An 18,245-nucleotide genomic window follows, 5' to 3' on the forward strand; every position below is an offset into this window, starting at 1 on the left:
TCTTTTCTTTTTTTTTTTTTTTTGAGATAGGGTGTTACCCTGTCACCCAGGCTGGAGTGCAGTGACTCCATCTTGTCTCACCACAACCTCTGCCTCCTGGCTTCAAGCGATTCTTGTGCCTCATCCTCCCATGTAGCTCAAAGTATAGGTGTGTGCCACCATACCTGGCTAATTTTTGTATTTTTAGTAAAAATGGGGTTTCGCTGTGTTGGCCAGGCTGTTCTCGAACTCCTGGCCTCAAGTGATCCCAAAGTGCTGGGATTACAGGCGTGAGCCACTGCATGTGGCCTAACTGGGATTACAGGCATCAGCCACCGCACGTGGCCTGATGTAGAACATTTTTCGTCATTGTTCCCTCAGATTGTTTTTCTGTTGCTCCCTCTTCTGGGGATTCTATGTATGTATGTATGTATGTACGTATGTATATATATGTGTATAAATGCTACATGAAGTTCCATAACTCACTGATAATCCGTTGATATTTTTTAGTAGCCCTTTTTCTTGGTGTTTCATTTGGGTAATTGCTGCTGCTCTGTCTTCATGTTAACCTTTTCTTCTGCAGTGTCTAATCGGCTCTCATTCCACTTAGTATATTTTTCATTTTAGATGTTGTGGTTTTCATCTCTAAAAGTTCCATATGGGTCTTTTTCTTAATTAAGTATCTTCCATGTGTCTGCTTCACTTCAGTCCACTACCTTCTTCAACATATGAAATAACTAAGTGACAGTAGTTACTGTAACTCTTTTAATTGCTTTCTGTGTCATTACTGGGGCTATTTCTATTGATTGATTTTTTCTTTCGAATATAGTTTTATGATATGATAGGTCTGGAGCAGTGATCAGTCCGGGACAAATTATTCCTTACAGCCGAGGCAAGATGGTCTTGAGTTCCTCTGGTTTTCCAGACTGGCCTATGGGGACAGCCCTGTTCCCTGCCCTGTGTGACTGCCAAGCATGGGTGCCTCTGATCGTGTCTGCGGGTTCTGTTCCGGCAATGGGTGGTTCCTGCATGCACTTACTCGTTAGTTCCCTGTGGAATACTCGAGGGTCCTGTGCCGGTCTACAGGACTCATTGTGTCCCTCTCCTCTCCCAACACAGTCCTAGGAAGTCTAGCTGTCTTGATCTCCCTGGCCTTGGCTCTGTGTCCTCAGCTCAGGGAGTCTGCCAGCTTCCCCTCTGTAACCCCCTGCCCTCCCCCACTCTGGTCGGCACCCGGGGGGCTTGCTGGGCTTGTTTCCCATCTCCAGGGGTTGAGGGAAGAAATCATTGTCCTTTGTTCCTTGGGGTCCATGGTCTTGAAAACCATTGATTCATGTTTCTTGGTTTTTGGTGTTTTTTTGTTTGTTTGTTTGTTTTTTGAGACAGAATCTTGCTCTATCACCCAGGCTGGAGTGCAGTAGTGAGATCTCAGCTCACTGCAGCCTCCACCTCCTGGGTTCAAGCAATTTTCCTGCCTCAGCCTCCCAAGTAGCTGGGATTACAGGTGCACACTACCATGCCCAGCTAATTTTTGCATTTTTAGTAGAGACGGGGTTTCACCATGTTGGCCAAGCTGGTCTCGAACTCCTGATCTCAAGTGATCTCCCTGCCTCAGCCTCCCAAAGTGCTGGGATTACAGGTGTGAGCCACCATGCCCACTTTGCTTTTTTTTTTTTTTTTTCCGGTTGGTTCAGGCAGTGGTGTAAATCCAGTCCCTGTCACTTCATCTTGGCTAGAAGCAGTTCACTCATTGATTTCTAGTTTTTGATGGAGTGTAATCTATTACTATCATATTAATAATTAATATCATTGATGTGCAGATTGTTCTGAATTTGGCTTCTGTACTGATGTACTGAGAATGTACTGATTCTTGGAGTACTCTTTGGGCTCATCCCCTCCTTTTGCTTCATCTCAGGGCTCAGCCCTGGCTCCTTCCAGTGGGAAATTGTATTTAGAAGTCAGGACCTGGAGCTAGGGGAGAGCTTTGCTGGTGAGCTCTCGGCATGGCTAGAGAACACGTGTGGACGCCCACACGTGTACGTGCACACGTTTACATTTGTATTTCGTGGGTAGCTGCTTGGGTATGTACATACATACGTGTACACACGTGAGCCCATTCGAGTCCAGCACTGCAAGGGTGATACTGGTTTCCTCCCATCTGTGTTTGTAACTCCCTTTTTCACATGGAGGAGCTGGGTGCTGGTTCTCCTCTGTGTTTCTGATGGGAGTAATCCCTCTGTGAATGACCATCCTTCTGTCACTGCTGCTCCACTCCCAGCAGGTGGATGCCCGTTCCCGCACTTGCCTGGCACAGACTTCCTCCTCACCTCATTTGATCTGCAATACCCTTGTGAGGGCATCCCTGTCTGGGGGATGCCCTTTGTGCCCTGCTTGGCCCCTTGTACCCTTATACCCTTATTCCCCTGTGCCAGCCCCAGAATCCTTCATCATCTCACTTGGGGCTCACATCTTGTTCTGTACTTCCCTCTTCTGCCACCTGGACGCCCTCCTCACTGCTGAGCTCTGGTACCTGGGGCGGCCTGCTGTGCTTGCCCCCCGTGGCCCTGATGCCCTGCCCCTGGCTGCTGCCTCTGTCGTGGAGCTGGAGCCTTCCCCTCTGGCTTGGCTCTTGGGTCCTGCATGTGTCCCCCCCACTGCTCATGGGTTTTCCTGTAGTGACTTTGTTTTCTTTTCTTTTTTTTTTTTGAGATAGAGTCTCGCCCTGTTGCCCAGGCTGGAGTGCAGTGGCATGATCTGGGCTCACTGCAACCTCCACCTCCCATTTTCAAACAGTTCTCTTGCCTCAGCCTCCCGGGTACCTGGGACTGTAGGTGCCCGCCACCACGCATGGTTGTTTTTGTATTTTTAGTAGAGACGGGGTTTCACTATTTGGCCATACTTGGACTTTGTTTTCTTTAAAGACCCTTAGCTTCACTGGCTCCACTGGTCCTCTTCAGAGTCACAGAGTTGTTTTTATCACGTCGTTTTATTTGCTCACTGGGATGAGTGATAGGCTGGATCTTGCCAACCCATTTGCCCCAGAATTATGTGGAACTTCTCTGTACTCTCTCTGTCCTGCCTCGTGCTCTGTGAGCTTTCTTCTGGAGAGTTCCTGCAAATTGACTGAGCAGATCTGCTCTAGTGTCCCCTCGGGATGTGGCAGCCCCTGCCCGGTGTGAACAACCTGGAGCCAGGACTCCTTCTTGGGTGGGGGTGGGGAGGAGTCCAGGTAAAGGGCTCCTGGTGGCCTTGTAAGGGGCAGAGAGTGGATGGCTCACCTGTGACGTGTGGATGGGGGCAGCCGGGTGCTGTGTGTCTCTTCTTGGCAGTCACGGGCTCTGGTCCCTCCTAGCCTTTGGTTTTTCTCCAGGCATGGCGCTTTGGGGCCTCCAGCAGAGCGGTTCACCAGTGCTGTAAAATCTGTGCTTCAAGTCCCAGGAGCTGCCGTGCTATGTAAAATGTGCACTAGATAATTAAGTTACTGTCGGATATTTATTTGCAGAAAATTGAGTTTACCAGATGGTTTTAGCCTCAGTTTTCAAAGTAAAAGATCTTTTCAGATTGTACAATATTTGTAATTTAAATCAGGACGTAGCAGGTTTTAAAATCAGGATACAAATGAGAAGTACTGCCTTTTTAACTTTCTATTTAGTTAATTAAACCAAAAGAGAGGCTGGATACAGAATTTAGGATTTAAGATTTTTTTTGGAGATGGAGTCTCGCTTTGTCGTCCAGGCTGCAGTGCAGTGGTGCAATCTCAGCTCACTACAACCTCTGCCTCCCCATTCAAGCAATTCCTCTGCCTCAGCCTCCTGAGTAGCTGGGACTACAGGTGCACACTGCCACGCCCTGCTAATCTTCCCATTTTTAGTAGAGACAGGGTTTCACCGTGTTGCCCAGGCTGGTCTTGAACTCCTGAGCTCAGGCAGTCCGCCCACCTTGGCCTCCCAAAGTGCTAGGATTACAGGTGTGAGCCACCGTGCCCAGCCAGGATTTAAGATTTAACTCACTTGTGGATACTCTGATTGGCTTCTCTCTGCGTGTTATTCAAGAGTGACTTGAAAGTCCAGAGGAATTACGGCAGGACAGTGAGGAACTAGCAAGAGGATGAAGTAGCGATTTAGATGGTAGCTGTGAGTTACTGTTTGCAGATATTTTCAGTGCCTAACTTGGAAATGAATTAAGTATCTTGGTTTTAGATTTTCTAAATCTAAATGCAGTTGGACTCTTCTGAGTAGATTTATGGAATAGAAGGGCAAGGATAAGGGATACCAGGCAAAGTGTTTTCGTGGCTCTTTATGGAAGAGAACCAAGCTGAAGGCCTTGGCATGTATGTGGGAAGGGCCCTTCCTCTGGCAGGCTCGTGCTTGGGCGTCTGCTTGAGAAGCAGGATTGATTTCTGGGGTGGCGCAGCTCCCTGCTGCCTGTTGGGGAGTAGAGCAACATTGCGGAAGCTGCGGGTCGCCTTCTGTCTGGGACCTCACAGCTGTAGCTGCTTGCCTCTGACATGGCCTTCGCAGACTTCCGGTTGGGGTGGTTCCTGGGGTACAGAGCTCAGAGGCTGTGTTAGAAGCTGGCGGGAGGCTGGCCTGGGGTTCCCGTGGGCAGTCTGGGCTGTGCCATGACTCTTGCCGTGAGACCAAGGCGTGGCCCACAGCAGGATGGCAGTCATGTAGTGCTTGGGTCCAGAGCTGGTGGCCACAGTGGACCTGAGTTTTAAAGCCCTAGCTTGCCTAACAGATGGTATTGCTGTGGGCAGCTCACTCACCCCTCTGACTCTCAGTCTCTTCATCTGGATCATTGGGACGCTCACAGCCCTTGGGGTTGTGAGAAGTGGGGATCGTGCATGGCCGTGTGTGGCACTGAGTCCGACAGAGCTCGCCTGCAGGCTTGCTGGGCCACTGGGCTTTTTATTCCATTTAAGTCCTGAGCCTGTCCCGACGCTTCAAAACATTGCGGCCATTGCAGGCTGTTATGAGGCATATTTTGCTGTATAAACTAAAGGGCATTAGTTAACCTGCTTTCACAGTGACTTGTTTGTTTTTAGGATACTGAAGTGTATAAAGCTACAGTGAAAGATGACCTCACCAAGTGGCAGAATGTTCTGAAGGCTCATAGCTCTGTGGACTGGTTAATAGTGATAGTTGAAAATGATGCCAAGAAAAAAAATAAAACCAACATCCTTCCCCGAACCTCTATTGTGGACAAAATAAGAAATGATTTTTGTAATAAACAGAGTGACAGGTAAGTGTATCTTTAATTTTACCTCATTTGGTTAATACTTGACATGATACGGATTGCTGGCTTCCTGGGTAGTAATAACTATTTACTCAGCAATCTCGAGTGAGCGTCCATGGGGTGCTGTCAAGGAGACCTGGTGCCTGTCCTTGTGGAGTTCCTGTTCAGGCAGGCAAAGAACTCTAAGCAGCCATCTCCGAGTGTGCTGCCTGGGAGAGCGGGTCTTGGACCCATGGTCCTGGGAGGCCTCTTGGTGGGTCCTTTCTGAAGACTGACAGCAGTAACTCTTGCAGTTCTTCTCTAGAACAGGGGTCCTTAAAGGTTTTTTTTTTTTTTGAAATGATGGCACCTGTGTTTCTTTCTTTACCTTAACACCTACTGAGAAGTTCCTAAGAACGTTCCTAAGTTGTAAAATGCTGACCTAACCCCTTCAGAAACTGTGAAAGGGAATCCTGAAACTTTGGCAGTTAATAGATTTTATGGGCTTTCTCCGCCTTGCCCTGCTCTCTCTCCTGGGGTAGGTCGCTCCCTTTCTCTTCAGTGATGCCGTTGCCAGCTGAGCCAGTCAGCATGTTAACTCCTCTGTAATTGATGGTCTTTATCTCATAGTTTACACTAGAACTCACCAGGGCCTGGGGATTCAGCAGCGAACCTGGACCCTGCCCTGGTCCAGCAGGTCGTTATAGCCATGGTCACCATGCTTATGGTGGCAAGGGTTCAGATGGAGGACTCCAGACTACTGCGAGAGCCTACAGCTGGGCACCTGGCCTTCTCTGGGGCCAACGGAGGCTCACTGAGAAAGCAGAGATGGGCTGAGAAATAAAGGATGCGCGGGGGGTATGGACTGAGAAATAAAGGATGCGCGGGGGGTATGGGCTGAGAAATAAAGGATGCGCTGGGGTATGGGCTGAGAAATAAAGGATGCGCGGTGCGGGGGGTAAGGGAGGAGGAGCAGGGGCAGGTGGTGCGAGTGCAGCCTGTAGCCCCAAACAGACGGGGCCCCGCACTATTCTGTCATGTGACTCTCCAGGCCTCCGTGGTAGTTCTTCAGCGGGAGGAACTAGGGTGGGTGCCTTTTTCATGTTCCACACAATACTGGATACACAGTAATGTTCAGACTTGCTTTTTTAATGGTTTGAATTAAATAATTAGGTAGTTGAGCTTATGGTTTATCTTAGAGAAGTTTCATTCAATTTGGGCTTACGGAAACTTCTTTGTAACGTGTGTTACTTATAAATTAGTTAATCAAAAGGAATCAGCTTAGCATTTAAGAAGATGCTACGTGATTGAATGTCCGTGCCCTCTATGTGGTTCAAGTACTGACATTTTTTGTTCTGAGAAAGAGAGTAGACAGCCATGAAGCCTGGCAGGAGGAGCAGTGTGTTCTGTAGCCTAACGCGAGTGAGGGCCACGCTGACGGGGAGACCACTGAGGCAGTGCTAGGAATCAAAACCAAGTGGCCTTGGAGGTTTTTCTTAATATCACAAAAGAAATCATATTTATTTGGGATTATATTAAGTAAACATGTTAGTGTTAATGAGGTCTATTAGTCTTACCTTGTGAAATGTTCAAATTGTATAATTTTCTCGAAGTACCTATTGATTACTTTTAAGTCTGCGTTTATAATCTTTATCTAATTTCCAATAATATGTTTTTACTGAGCCTATTTAAAACTAACTTGCTTTTTAATGACTGTTTTTTGTACATTAAATGTAATTTACTAAAATTTTCAACATTTCGTCTTCAGTAGGTTTAAATATACCTTCTACCATTTGGTTTTTATTAATTTGCAAAGCCACTTCTTAACAAATCTATTTTTTTTTTAAATGTAAAGAGTTTGGTGAGATTTTCATAAATTTGAATTTAATAGAGTCTGTATTGACAATTGTTTTGTTTTTTTACTTTTTTTTTGACAATTGTTTTATTACCCAGTATAATTTCTGGCCTTTGAAAATATTGTAACACTTGACCCTTAAGTGGCTTACTGTTTTTTTAACATTAGACTGGTGTTTAATTTTGATTATGCACACTACATGCTCATTGTAGAATTATTAGAAAAAGGTAATGAGCAAAAAGAAAATGCATATTAACTCTTAGCATTTTGGTATGTATCTTCTCAGACTTTTTTTCTTTATGGATGCATAATACGTGTGTGTATTTTAAGTTAATATAACGTTGTGTGTTGTTTATACTTGCTTTTTTCACTCAATATATGGTAAAGATTTTCCACAAACAATAAATGTATTTCCAGACTCTTGGTGTTAGTGAGTGGATAATATTCCGTAGTATTAATGTGCCATAAGTTATTTATACATTCTGCTGCTGGGCTTAGGTTATTGCTTATTGTTATAAACAGCAATATTGTGAACACCTTTTCTAGCTCAAATGTTGTGAACATCCTTAATTATTTCAGGATACCTTCCTGAAGGAAAATTGCTTGGCAACAGATTTTACGCATTTTTCGGCTTTTGCTACGAGGCTGGTAGAGACAAGGGTTGACTTGTGATCAGCAGTGTGACTTGTGATGGCCGTAGCCGTGGTGGTGACTTGCTGAGGCTGCAGCCAGGAGCCCCTTGTTCTACATGTGCCTCCAGCCCCTGCAGTCTGTGTGCCTTGGGGGATTGCGCCTCTCTCCAACTTGGCCCCACCATCCCTGACTTCATTCGTTTGTTTTGGGCTCTCCTTTTCTGAGTTAACAACTTAGGCTTGATGTGAACTTCTGAAGCATAGTTCTTTTTTACTTAAAAAAAATGGATGGTGATGTAGAACAGGATCTACTAGAGACGGGACATATCATGACTGTGTATCTGATTGATCTCTGGAAACGGTTACTGTTTTGGTGGTTGGCACTTGTTTAGTTTCTGTTTCCATTCACCCCTGTAGGTGCACAGGAGAATTTGCGTCGGGTCGGGAATAAATGTGGGTAATTATAATCCTTGAGAATGCCTGAAGGATAAACTACCAAGCTCATAGGTTCCAGCAAGCTCCTACTGTGGATAAATACACGTTAGTCCTCTGGGGGACCTTTGGAGGGAGCGGCTCTGGCCCCTTTGTCTTTGAGGGAGGAAAGTGTGCAGGGGGGTGGGTTCAATGGATTTGTAGCCAGCCACCAAGTTTTAAGTTTTCTTCTTGGTTCTGGTTGTTCACATGGTGGAACATGTAGAGTGTGTGCTGCTTCACTGAGGTATAATTCTATGAATTTAGCCATGCCTCCAAAGGATATGCTGGGGCATGGAGAAAAGGAACTTAGAGTCAGTTCATTTTGCTACTTTTTGGTAATTCAAGTAAAACATTTACTAAGGAGAACTGGTGAAGCTCACAGAATCGATGTTTTAAAATTATTTCTGAGTTCAGATTTATGCATTATCTTCCTAGATTAATTACTATTACCAAGGCTAAAGAAATTTACCATTTCCAGCCTATCAAATACATTGCCTTGTCCAAATCTGTTGGGAACTTTGTATAATTTTGTGTGTTTGACCTTTTTACATCATGGGTTCAGGCTCTTTGTAATTAAACTCTTCTGGCCTATGTGTTAAGCCATGTTCTAAGCCTATATTTGTTAAATTGTTTATTAACCCTCCCCTTCAAGAGCTCACAGGCTAGTGGGATAGAGGTACAGAGAAGGGGAGTGTTTTCCTGTGAGGCCCGCAGCCTAGCAGCAGTGTGGGCAGAGCAGTTGGGATGGTGATGGGGGGAGGTTCGTGAAGATGCCACGCCTGGGTGGAAGGAACGTGCTCATGAAGAGAGGAGAGCGGGAGAAGGTCAGCAGGCTTGAGCTGGGAAGCAGAGGAAGTAAAGTGAGACATCATGGTGCTCGTGTGCCGTGCTGAGAAATCTAAATTTATCCTGTCGATCCCAAGGAACCAAAATGGATTTTGAAGGAGGCAGGGAACTGAGTGAGGCGTGACCACATTATTTTACAGAGAACTCAGAGCTGGGTCTTTGGCTCAGGGCTCATGTAAATCCCTTTCCCCCTTTCCAGTTGATTCTATAGCAAACTCTCCTTTGAATTTCTGTAGAACTTACTGCTCATGTTCATGACCAGTTTATGATGAAGCCTTTTCCTAACCTGGTTTCTTACCACCTGCCTCATGTTTTTGACTGTTTCAAGAAGGAAGAAGCCAGATGCAGTGGCTCATGCCTATAATCCCAGCACTTTGAGAGGCCGAGGCAGGAGGATTGTTTAAGCCCAGGAGTTCGAGACCAACCTGGGCAACATAGCAAGACCTCATCTTTACAAAAAAATATAAAAATTAGCCAGGCATGGTGGTGTGTGCCTGTGATCCCAGCTACTGGGGAGGATCACTGGAGTCCGGGAGGTGGACGTTGCAGTGAGCCAAGATTGTGCCACTGCACTCCAGCCTGGGCCACAGGGCAAAACTCTGTCTCAAAAAAAAAAAAAAAAAAAAAAAGAGGGAGGAGGACGGAACGAAATTGCCACTCAGGACAGTGGCAGCTGCTGAGCCGTGGCGCTGTGCGTGGAGGGTCTTTCCCAGATAGTCTGTTCATGTCTTTGCAGGTGTGTTGTGCTCTCCGACCCCTTGAAGGACTCTTCTCGAACTCAGGAATCCTGGAATGCCTTCCTGACCAAACTCAGGACATTGCTTCTTATGTCTTTTACCAAAAACCTAGGCAAGTTTGAGGATGACATGAGAACCTTGAGGGAGAAGAGGACTGAGCCAGGCTGGAGCTTTTGTGAATATTTCATGGTTCAGGTACTTGACTCATTACAGAATTAGACAGTTCCCTTCCCTCCCTCCCTCCCTCCCTTGTGCCCTCCCTCTTTCCTCCTTTCTTTCTAAGTAAGGCACCTCTCGTGGTAATCTCATTGGCAGAGTTTTTAAAAACAAAAAACCTGGAATATCTTTAGGACTAGAAAGTCAGGAAGTGCGTGGAAGCAGATGGGGCATGTATAGGACACGCACTGCCCCGAGGAGCATCCGGGGGTCAAAGCTGGAGCAGTTTCAGCAACAGAATAAATAAGGATAGAGTCAGGGTTTAACCCATGGAATAAAATTAATATCCTTGAGTCTGTATCGATAGACAGAAATCATCGGTTAAATAAATAAATGGCGGAGAAGGGCCGACTCTTCCATACAGAAGAATTCTGCTTAAACGCAGAAGGAAAGAAAAGCAGAAAATCACTTCTAAGCCAATGTCCCAGCAAGAACTGTTGGAGGCAGGATTAACGATAGATGTCCAGGGTGGTGGGCAAAGGCCTGAGAAGAGGTGGGCTTGCACAGTCTCACGGTGGCCCCCCAAGATGTCTGTCAGCTACCGAGGGAGCAGTAGCCACTCCACAGTGGGGGAACCAGGTACATACTGCCTGAAGGAAATGATAAGACTGCTTCCGCCCTGAGAAGTTGTGTCCATCTTATGAAATCCTTGGTAAGATGTGCTGAGGAATACTTAGCATCTTTTCTCTGTAAAAGATGATCATCTCACGGCAGTCATGGAACATATCAAGTGAACCCAAGTAGAGGGACATCAGACAACGCAGCACTCTTCAAGGGTGCCACGGCAGTGAAAGACAGACTGAGAAACTGACAGACTGCAGGAGCTGAAGGAAGCAGCAACTCCGGCCTAGTTGGGGGTCAAGGGTGGGGTCTTGGAGCAGAAACAACTGCATCAGTGGAAAAACCACTGAAATTCCAATGAGGGCTATTTAGTTAATAGTATTATACTTAGGTTAATTTTCTGGTTGTGACAGTTGTACCACGGTCATGTAAGACGACAGTGTTCAGGAAGCTGAGTGAGGGCTATATGGAAACTAGATCCTTTTTTTTTTTCCCCTCAATATTTCTGTAAGTCTAAGTTCAGAATTTAAAATGAGTAAGGAAGGAAAATCTGACACACACTGCAACATGGATGGACCTAGAGGACATGATGCTGAGTGAAATAACACACAAAGTCACATAGGGACAGACTGTGTCTGCTTCTGTGAGGTCCTCGAGTGCTCAGGTTCAGAGACAAGGTGGAATGGGGGGTGCCAGGGGCTGGCGGAGGGAGAATGGGAGTGAGTGTTTAATAGGACAGAGGTTCCGTTTGGGAAGGTGAGAAAGTTTGGGATACTGATTGCACAATGGTGTGAGTGCATTTAACACTACTGAGCTGTACTCGTCTCTCTCTCTCTCTCTCTTTTTTTTTTATGACGGAGTCTTGCTCTGTCACCAAGGGCTGGCGTGTAATAGCGCGATCTCAGCTCACTGCAACCTCCACCTCCCGGGTTTAAGCGATTCTCTTGCCTCAGCCTCCTGAGTAGCTGGGATTCCAGGTCGGCGCCACCATGTCCAGCAAATTTTTGTATTTTTAGTAGAGATGGCGTTTTGCCATATTGCCCAGGCTGGTCTCAAACTCCTGGCCTCAAGTGATCCGCCTGCCTCGGCCTCCCAAACTGCTGGAATTACAAGTGTGAGCCACTGCACCTGGCCTGAGGTGTACTCTTAAAAATGGTTAAGATGGTCAGTTTTATATTACATACATTTTAATCACAATTTAAAAGAAAAACATTAGAGTGCTCAGTCTTGAAAATACTTCACAAAGAAAATGAAGTTCAGTGTAACTTCACAGTTTCTCTTGCAAAACACAGCCCACCACTGTTTTCAGGGGAAACAGGATACAAAGGAGCGCCCTCAGTTCTCACCTAGTGAGTGGGACCTGGGTGGGCCTTTTGGGGTCTGGGAATAATGTCCACAAATACGTGGGGTGGAACTGGATTCCCAAGACCTGACCATGTGGGGAGGTTTATGTGCGTGCACATTCTTTTGGTCTTTACTTTTTAATGTACAGTAATGGTGATCGGAAAGCAATCACCTGTCGCCGTCTCTTTTCATTTTCTCATTCGATAAAGGTTACTGAGCACGAACAGGGCCAGGCCCTCCTTGATGCTGGGACGCCGTCACTACACGGTTCTTGTGAGCTTGTGTGACAGTGGAGGAGACACAGGAAAGGAAATGACGCAGATGCTAGGGCGAGAGAGAGACACGAGGCAGAGATGGTGTGGGGCGCTGCGCAGGGGCAGGAGGAGGAAAGGCCTCACTGGGCTGGAGACTTAGCCAGAGCTGAAGGAGGTTGGAGAGCAAGCCATGTGGATGTTTAGAGGAAGAGAAAGTGTTCCAGGCCACGGAATGGGACAGTGCACAGGCCCCGAGGCAGCTCCCTGCCATGCACATGTGAGCAGCAGTGAGGAGGCGTTGGTGGTGGAGCTGACGCCAAAGGGGTGGTGCTGGGGGACATAGATTTTGCAGGGCCTGGAGATGCCTTGGAAGGACTTAGGAGTCTCTTGAATGTGATGAGCAGTCGCTGACTGAAATGGGGAAGACGGTAGGTGGAGCACTTTGTGGGAAAGGTTTGGGGTTCAGGTTTCCATGTGTAAGCCTGAGCTGTCTGTTAGGTGTCCACGCAAGCGTGCTGTGCTTGCCATTGGAGCCAGAGTCGGGTCTCAGCTGGAGTCCTAAATGTGTGTGGTTTTGCTGTGTAGATAGGCTCAATCTCGGAGAGGGAATAGTGAGTGTAGACAGGGAAGTCCAAGGGCTGAGCCCTGGGGCCTCCAGCAGAGATCCTGGGGGAACGAGAGGAACCAGCCGTCTGACCAGAGGGAGCCAGAGTGAGGGATGAGGGGAGCAGGTGGCTGGGTCCTGGACAGCAGGAAACATCCCAAGGACAAGGGGTGGCCGGTTATATCCGGTGCTGCCGATAGGTCAGGGAGGGTTCAGGAGTGACCTTGGCCTCTTCTAGCTTCTCGTGCGTGTGTGAGTGTTGACGCGTGTGGTCCTCACACTGGTTTTTACTCAGCGGAGTGTAGGCGTTGTTCATAGTGCTGCATGCCTTTCTCTGTTGTAATTTTTAATGGCTACATACTGTTTTTTCAATATGTTGATTTATGTTTTTGTTTTTTTAAAAACGTATCTTGGGCGAATAGGAGGAGCTTGCCTTTGTTTTCGAGATGCTGCAGCAGTTCGAGGACGCCCTGGTGCAGTACGACGAGCTGGACGCCCTCTTCTCTCAGTATGTGGTCAACTTCGGAGCCGGGGGTGAGTAGTGGCACTTCAGTAACGCATGCTTTTCTTAGTGTGGCTTTCTCCACTTGCAGATGGTCTTGAAGCAGCCATTTATTTACCTCATGAGTACGCATGTTTTGCTGTTGTCTTTATACACATTGTATCAGATATATTCTCATGATTCCTAGAGGAAATGAGAATTAAGAATTAGTCATTTTCACTTTTAGAAGAATCTTAAGTAACAAAAGTAATAAAAACAAACAAACTGTTTTCCAAGTATAAAATGTCCTTTCCACAACTCAGTGGCCTGCTGGTGGTGCTTCGATGCTGTCCCTCGTTAGAGTCAGAGTGGACGTCCCTTCCCCTTCCATCCGGGCGTTGTCTTTGGAGTGCTCGAGTGCTCGTTGCTGTGAGCTTATGTAACACCCTTGGGTGTTCATCTTTCTTTTGCACTTTTAAGCAATATCTTAAGCTCTTTTACAATTAAAGAATTAGCACAGTGAAACCATACACAAAGAGAAACATTGGTTACTGTCCTCAGTGTTTTTCCCTGATGCTTATTTTGATGAAAGTGATATCATGTTACGTAGCTGTTTCTCTGTCGCTCCTTTTTCTTACTCACAGCCCGTCGTGGGCGTCTCTCCAGGTTAACAGGTGGGGTTTGGAGTCTCCAGGTTAACAGGTGGGGTTTGAAGCTGTTTTTTTAGAGTTGGTATATTCCTGGCTCGATTCTACTCCCTGGTGTTGGACATTGGGTTCTTTCCTGCTTCTTGCCACCACAAGCAGGGCTGTCGTGGGCATCTTTGCCAGGTTCCTTTTTGAGAACCCTTGTCACCATGTGTGAAGGAAGGGGTAATTTCAAGGAGCCCCGGTGTCAGCTGGAGAACCTGGAGGGAGGTGAAGTGTGGGGATGGTCAGCTCTAGCTGTGGGCACTGTCCTCACTCTGGAAATCAACAGTGGCGCCAATGGCTACTGGCTCATAGTGAAGATCGGGTCTGATCTCAGTCTCCTGAGATGCCAGTGTAGACGTAGAACCAAAGCAAAGTGTTTACTCAGTAAAAAAAACAGAAGAGGTAAAACTCTATTTCTTATATTTTATGCAGGTGTGAGCCACCATGCCCGGTCTTAGGTGTCCATATTATACATATATATCTATTATTTAATTTTGAGACAGTATCTCACTCTGTCCCCAGGGTGGAGGGCAGTGGTGCAATCTTTGCCCACTGCAACCTCTGCCTCCCAGGTTCAAGCGATTTTCGTGCCTCAGCCTCCTGAGTAGCTGGGATTACAGGCACACGCCACCATGCCTGGCTAATTTTTATATTTTTAGTAGAAACGGGGTTTCACCGTGTTGGCCAGGCCAGTCTCGAACTCCTGGCCTCAAGTGATCCTCTTGCCTCGGCCTCCCAAAGTGCTGGGATTACAGTTGTGAGCCACCATGTCCAGTCTACATACCTACCTACCTACCTACACACACACACACACACACACACAATTTTTTTTTTTTTTTTTTTTAGACTGAGTCTCACTTTGTTGCCAGGCTGGAGTGCAGTGGTGTGATCTCGGCTCACTGCAACATCCTCCTCCTGGGTTCAGGCGATTCTCTTGCCTCAGCCTCCCGAGTAGCTGGGACTACAGGCACACACCACCATGCCCAGCTAATTTTTTTATTTTTAGTAGAGACAGGGTTTTACCATGTTGGCCAGGATGGTATCGATCTCCTTATCTCATGATTCGCCTGCCTCGGCCTCCCAAAGTGCGGGGATTACAGGTGTGAACCACCGCACCCGGCCTATATTTTTTAAATATCTTACATGTTTTTTTTTTTTGAAAAATAGATTTATTTAGCAAAAAATGTTTGAATTTAATAAAGAAATGGCAATAACTGGTACATCCATTAGTTGAAAAAATTAAAATATTTTCACTGAGCACCAAATAGTTCTCAGTCTTTTCGTGGAGAACTCCTTTGAAAGAATGCCTAGAACTTAATCTGTTTATTTAGGTTTTTAATCAAGAAATCTAAAACTGCCAATCACAGTTTCAAATTACCATGAGATGACCATGTTAACAACCTTGAGGTCATATCATATGAGCTTGTAAAAGCTGTGTTGAAGCTATATATTCTAACTGAGGGCATTTGTTAGCCTCAGGCAGGCTGGTAATCACAGGTCCATGTGCCTGTGATGCCATATACACAACATTGAGTGATAAGGTGTCATTTATAAGATAAAGACCATATGGTCCCTGGCAGCAGAATAGGTGCTGGGCAGCTTTAGGGACCAGGCATCTGAATGGATGTCAGTGCCTGTGGGAGGGGAGGGGCCTTCAAGGCTGAAATATCTGACATACTTCTTATATTTCACCTAATTTATTTATTTTTTCTCTCAGTTTTAAAATTTGGGGCAATTTAAAATCCAAAAGTAAGCCTGGACGAAGTTTTGCTGCTGAATAAGACGATTCGTTTTTGTTCTTTCATTCAACAAGTACTTACTGAGGGACCACCGTGTGCCAGGCACTGTTCTAAATACAGGGAGGAATAAAACAAAATCCCTTTTTTTTATGGTGCTTACATGAAGGGGAAACAGGCGCCGAAAAGTAAATCTGTCACTTGCCGTCCGTAGTAGTAAGTTTGGGCTGTAGAAAGGGGCTCCCGTGAGGGGTGGGGCAGTGTGTGCTGTTGGAGCTTGGATAGGGCACTGGAGTGGCCTCTCTGGGGGGGGTGGCACTGGCACCAGAGGCCTGACTGAAATGTGGGCCTGCCCCATGAGAGTCCTGGTGGGAGGGGAGCCTAACCAAGGGAACTGCTGGTGCAGGGCTGGGCTGGCGGGTCCGCACCACACTGCCGTGTGCTCCAATAGCCCTGAGGATGCTGGTGCAGGGCTGGGCTGGCTAGTCCGCACCACACTGCCGTGTGCTCCAATAGCCCTGAGGGTGCTGGTGCAGGGCTGGGCTGGCGGGTCCGCACCACACTGCCGTGTGCTCCAGTAGCCCTGAGGATGCTGGTGCAGGGCTGGGCTGGCGGGTCCGCACCACACTGCTGTGTGCTCCAGCAGCCGTGAGGATGCTGGTGCAGGGGCTGGCAGGTCCGCATCACACTGCTGTGTGCTCCAATAGCCCTGAGGATGCTGGTGCAGGGGCTGGCGGGTCCGCATCACACTGCTGTGTGCTCTAGCAGCTCTGAGGATGCTGGTGCAGGGGCTGCGGCGGGTCCGCATCACACTGCCGTGTGCTCCAATAGCCCTGAGGATGCTGGTGCAGGGGCCGGGGCGGGCCAGCACCACACTGCTGTGTGCTCCAGCAGCTCTGAGGATGCTGGTACAGGGCTGGGCTGGCAAGTCCGCGCCACACTGCCGTGTGCTCCTCGGCTCTGAGGAGGAGCTCCCGTCAGTGAAGGGAGCTTCAGTTCCTGCACACAGTTGTGCAGCATTTAACCATGTCAGGATGCCACGTAGGAATGAACTGGTTATGACACCTCTCCGTTGGAGTGAGAAAAATAGATTCAAAGGTTTTTTCAATAATGATTGATGGACTTGTTATTATACATTGTTATGCTTATTTTAAGATCATATTTGAGTCTTAGGGGTATAAGTAAACCTCTGGGAGCCTTGCTGAAATTTGTGACAAGCAGTCATTCTTTTTTCTTCTGTGTGCTGCTACCAAGTCCTCCCTGTCCCTTCCTCTAGGAGCTTGACTCAGGGAGGTGACGTGGTTGAGTTAGGGAAATAAGTAAGGAATATGTAGTCTAAGGAAGACCAAAAGCACCAGGATGGTCAGAGCAGGCAGCACTCCAGCCCGCAGGTAAAGATAAGAAGCCCAGCCCCGCTGCAGCCCAAGACTAGAGCCCTCCCTCGGTCTGAGACAGAGCCTGCGCTCCCCTAACCATGTAGCCTGTTGGTCTCTGGGCGGCTTCCCGACCTGTTCAGCTCCCGCCCATGGCTTTCTGGGCATGGTAGGGTGGCGTGCCTTGTTGCCTGGGTCACGTTACCCTCATCTCGGCTGTCAATGCCGGGAGCCAAATGGTGCACATCGCTAGACCACAGGGGGTGGGCAGTGTTCTTAGAACAACTGGTTCTGAAGCTGCCTGTTTGCTCACCATCCTCAGCCTGAGGAGGAAGCTCAGGAAGGTGAAGTACCTGCAATCAGCACCTTTCATGATGTGTGTTTGTTTAGATGGTGCCAACTGGCTGACTTTTTTCTGCCAGCCAGTGAAGAGCTGGAACGGATTGATCCTCCGAAAGCCCATAGATATGGAGAAGCGGGAATCGATCCAGAGGCGAGAAGCCACGCTGTTAGATCTGCGCAGTTACCTGTTCTCTCGCCAGTGCACCTTGCTGCTCTTCCTGCAGAGGCCGTGGGAGGTGGCCCAGCGCGCCCTGGAGCTGCTGCACAACTGTGTGCAGGAACTGAAGCTCCTAGAAGTGAGTTGGCTCTTTTCCCAATTTACCCGTTTCTTGATTGTTCCAGGAGAAATCTCTGAACCTTGAGGTTCCAGGCATTGAACTGTTTGTGCTTAAGAAAGAGTTTTCTTTTCTGAATGTCTTTTATTTTCAATATATTATTTGCTTAGTTACTTTTTACATTGATTAATTGCTCAAAAATAGAACTCTGTTCTCAACATGGTGAAGTTTGTGCCGGTCCAGAGCAAGCCTCTTAGATGAGCTCAGTGGAGCTCACTGGCTGACTGCGGCCTGCGCTACTGCGTGAACCGTCTCCACGGAGAAGCGTCACTCACCTGAGGGACCCGCAGGGCTAGGTTTTGCAGGTAGACATTTATTTTATCTCAGACATTTATTTCATGTAGACATTTATGTTATTTTTCTTTTCAGATAAATAGTTTTGCACATGGCCATGCAGGTAGCAATGTGAGTGACACACAGCAGGCTGTGCCCCATTGATTAGTAGTACGAAGCTTCATGGAAGATATGTCATAAATTGTGTGTGTGTGTGTGCGCGCACACGCGCGCGCTCACTTATTGGGTGTGTGAATGTAATTAGTAAAACATTTGCCTTTAGAGATAAATTCA

The 18,245-nt window shown here is 47.3% G+C and overlaps 1 protein-coding gene across 11 annotated transcripts in view; it reads left to right on the forward strand.

Moving 5' to 3' along the window:
• TRAPPC10 (trafficking protein particle complex 10) overlaps window positions 1-18,245 on the forward strand; it is a 99,715-nt gene that overhangs the window by 36,079 nt on the left and 45,391 nt on the right. For 8 of the 11 annotated variants that reach the window (XM_009202169.4, XM_021935443.2, XM_021935445.2 and 5 more), the window contains 4 exons: window positions 5,027-5,223; window positions 9,740-9,935; window positions 13,142-13,253; window positions 17,392-17,639. In XM_009202169.4, coding sequence (XP_009200433.2) covers window positions 5,027-5,223; window positions 9,740-9,935; window positions 13,142-13,253; window positions 17,392-17,639 — 753 coding nt within the window. Of the gene's footprint in view, window positions 1-5,026; window positions 5,224-9,739; window positions 9,936-13,141; window positions 13,254-17,391; window positions 17,640-18,245 lie in introns of those variants that run through there. The other 3 variants (XM_021935450.2, XM_021935451.2, XM_021935449.2) reach the window with 3 other exon arrangements.

This window comes from Papio anubis, chromosome 4, assembly GCF_008728515.1.
Source record: "Papio anubis isolate 15944 chromosome 4, Panubis1.0, whole genome shotgun sequence".
Taxonomy (NCBI): domain Eukaryota; kingdom Metazoa; phylum Chordata; class Mammalia; order Primates; family Cercopithecidae; genus Papio; species Papio anubis.